The following is a 3,402-nucleotide window of genomic DNA, read 5'->3' on the forward strand; positions in this document are numbered from 1 at the left end:
CACATCCAACAACAAAAACCGATTTATATATTATTAGATGCTTGTCATTCAATAAAACTGGTAAAAAATGCTTCCAGTTTTTAAGAAAAATTATGTGACAGTGATGGAAACATAATCGACCGGAGTTATTTTAAGAAACTCATAGATGTCCAGCGTGAGTATGGATTGCATGCCGGAACCAAAATAAAACAAAGGCATATAAATTATCATAAAGAGAGAAAATAACAAGAGAAATAACAATTTTCATGTGTGGTTTCCACATCCAACAACAAAAACCGATTTATATATTATTAGATGCTTGTCATTCAATAAAACTGGTAAAAAATGCTTCCAGTTTTTAAGAAAAATTATGTGACAGTGATGGAAACATAATCGACCGGAGTTATTTTAAGAAACTCATAGATGTCCAGCGTGAGTATGGATTGCATGCCGGAACCAAAATAAAACAAAGGCATATAAATTATCATAAAGAGAGAAAATAACAAGAGAAATAACAATTTTCATGTGTGGTTTCCACATCCAACAACAAAAACCGATTTATATATTATTAGATGCTTGTCATTCAATAAAACTGGTAAAAAATGCTTCCAGTTTTTAAGAAAAATTATGTGACAGTTGTACAAAGACATAGGCAGACCAAATTACAGAAGTGATGAGATATGTGTTGCCTGACTGTGTATTGTTTTATTTTATATCCTCGAATGAACATTCATATGGAGTTATTTTTTGTCGTCTTTTCATGAGATATGCGTTTCATTCGTTTCCCAGAGTTAATAAAGAGAGTTTATGTGGATACTTTTTGAATAGTTAATTGGATGAGCCCTGCAGAATCTTTTGGCTATATTTATTGTTTAACATTAAAGAAAACCATTGGTTCGGTCACCTTACAGGTGAGTACTCTGAGTACTTAACATATCTTTTCTTGTATTTTAGCAATTGATATCTGTATAAACCTTACAGCTGTTCAAAGAATAAAAGTCTCAAACTCTACCCTAATTTATTGGAGAATTCCCCCGTCTCAGCACATCTTGGCGCCCAACGTCTGGCAATAATGGAGGGTAGAAAAGACTATAATCTACGTAGCACGAAAAAAGACGTGGAGGGAACCGTCGAAGGTGCACAAGGCTTGTCTCCAACTCCAATCCTACTTCAATCAACGGAACTACCGAACAATGAGGAGCAAGCTGCTAATAGATGTTCGGAAAATCGTGCCAACAACCACGGAGCAATATCCAAACGTATCGCGGAATGTCCTCAAACTACCACACCAACAACGGAAAGGTATCGTTCAACAAGAAGAACTCTCAATGTAGAACATCCGGAAAAAAGGTACGATGCAGATCCTACAAATTTTTCTTTTGATGAAAATGCCCATTCTGATGATTTTCGTTTTAAACCTCGTCAAAAGAAAGTCAACATTTTTCAAAATGAAATTGTTTATAACACTAAATCTTTAAATGAATTGATTACAAAAGTTGTAAGTGAAACCATAAATTTAACTTTACAAAATGTAAAAGGTGATCTAGCCAAAAATATTGATGCCAATGATAATCAACATTCTTCATCTGGAATTGATAATGTTAGTTTAAAGAAAAAAATTCATTATAATTTGGATTATAATTTCTTTGAAAATGAAAATAGTAAACAGGATGCATTAACTAACAAAAATCGCGGGCTAAAAAACATCCATTCACGAGTAGACATAGATCATTCAGACATTGGTAATAGACTAGGTGATCGGTCTAGTGGTGTTCAGGCAGCTAACATTCAGAGTGTACCTGAAAATAATAATGAAAATTATTTAAGTCCTAATTCATACATACCTTCTAGACATAGTGATGCTAATGCCTTTGTTAATAATTTTTCGAACTTAAGGTTGAATGAACGGTTGATAAGCTTGGGTGATCTGGTAGGTTTACTTCCTAATTTTGATGGCGAAGGCTATGTACAGGCACCAAATTTTTTACAAATTCTAGAAAATGGTATTGATTTGAACACAGTTCCTTTTAGTAATGTGAAAATTGTGTTAGGTAAATCGTTTAGAGGATCAGCAAAGCTTTGGTGGGAAGCATATTCAAACTATTTCAATTCTTATGTTCAATTCAAGAATGAATTTTTGGGCCATTTTTGGGATCGAAAAAAGCAATTAAAGGTAAAAGAAAAATTAGAAAATAGTGAATACATTTCAGGATCGTTTACTGATCATTTCAATTATTGGGTGGGTGCCGCTAAATTTTTGCAACCACCATATAGTCCTGCGGAGCTAATTGATCTAATAGCTCCTCATTTTCCCCCGAATGTTGCCAGTTCACTATTAGGCTGTAACAGTTTTTCGGATGCGGTTTCTAGATTAAGACAAGCTGACAGATACTATAAAAATGAATCAACCAATGTGCGAAATTCTTCTAAGACTGCTCATTCTGAGGACAAAAAAGATTCGTCTGAGGGTGCTCGTTCTAGCAGGTTCACTTCAAACATCTCGAACAAATATTCAGGAAAAAACTATAACGTTAAAACAGTATCAGCCTTGGATACGGAAATCGAGGATCAGGGAAACGGGGATACCCCCCACCATTAAAAGTGGGGGAAAAATCATTTTCGATCAGTAACAACCCATTACCGGACTTATTGCTTGAGGAATGTGACTTTGATCATTCACTAAGTGATGATCGATGTCCATTGATTCTAATTAATCTGTATGGTTTTAAATTCGCTGCACTTGTAGACACGGGCAGTAGAGTATGTGCCATCTCTCAAGACACATGGAACCAATTAGGAGAATCACACGGGATTATTCCTCATTTTTCTGTAACAGGAATAAGAGTAGTTGGAGCTTTCAGAACCAAGCTTCAAAAAGTGACTTTTCAGGCACAATTAGATTTCTGTATACAATCGGAGCGATTGAACTTTGAATTTTTGGTTGTACCAGGTTTAATTCATCCTGTGGTTATTGGTTGTGATCTGTTGCGGTTTTATAGGGTTGATATTCGACTTTCTGAAAATGTCCTCGTATTCAATTTAGTGAATGGAATATGTGAAGTACCTGAAATTGACATTCGTCACAATATAGCGACGTCAGAGACGTTGGCACTCTCATCTTTGAAAATTAAGTCAGTAAACAATTTGAATTACTCTTCTGGAATTGAGGGGGATTCGGATTGTGATCAACGGTTTTTTCGAGTACTCGAGAAGTGCCATTTATCTTCAAGAAAAAAATCAGAATTTCTTGCGGTGTTGACTTCGTTTCAAACTTTGTTTTCGGATATTCCCGGTCGAACGACAGAATACTTTCACGAAATTAAGTTGACTGATACAACAGAATTTTTTGTTGAACCTTATCCAATTCCGGTAGCTCATAGATCCGCTGTTCAACAAACTATAGATAAAATGCTCGAATGGGGG

At 35.2% G+C, this 3,402-nt stretch overlaps 1 protein-coding gene across 2 annotated transcripts; it reads left to right on the forward strand.

Moving 5' to 3' along the window:
- Positions 1–621: 621 nt before the first annotated feature.
- Positions 622–3,104, forward strand: LOC123308426. Of its 2 annotated transcripts, none has more exons than XM_044891064.1 (2): positions 622–890; positions 961–3,104. In XM_044891064.1, exon 2 carries the CDS (start codon positions 1,052–1,054, stop codon positions 2,576–2,578), a length of 1,527 nt encoding a protein of 508 aa, XP_044746999.1. In that variant the 5' UTR covers positions 622–890; positions 961–1,051; the 3' UTR covers positions 2,579–3,104. The 2 variants fall into 2 exon arrangements, with proteins under 2 accessions (XP_044746999.1, XP_044746998.1); XM_044891063.1 differs by having other exon boundaries at positions 971–3,104.
- The last annotated feature ends 298 nt before the right edge of the window (positions 3,105–3,402 follow it).

This window comes from Coccinella septempunctata, chromosome 2 (genome assembly GCF_907165205.1).
Source record: "Coccinella septempunctata chromosome 2, icCocSept1.1, whole genome shotgun sequence".
Classification (NCBI taxonomy): domain Eukaryota; kingdom Metazoa; phylum Arthropoda; class Insecta; order Coleoptera; family Coccinellidae; genus Coccinella; species Coccinella septempunctata.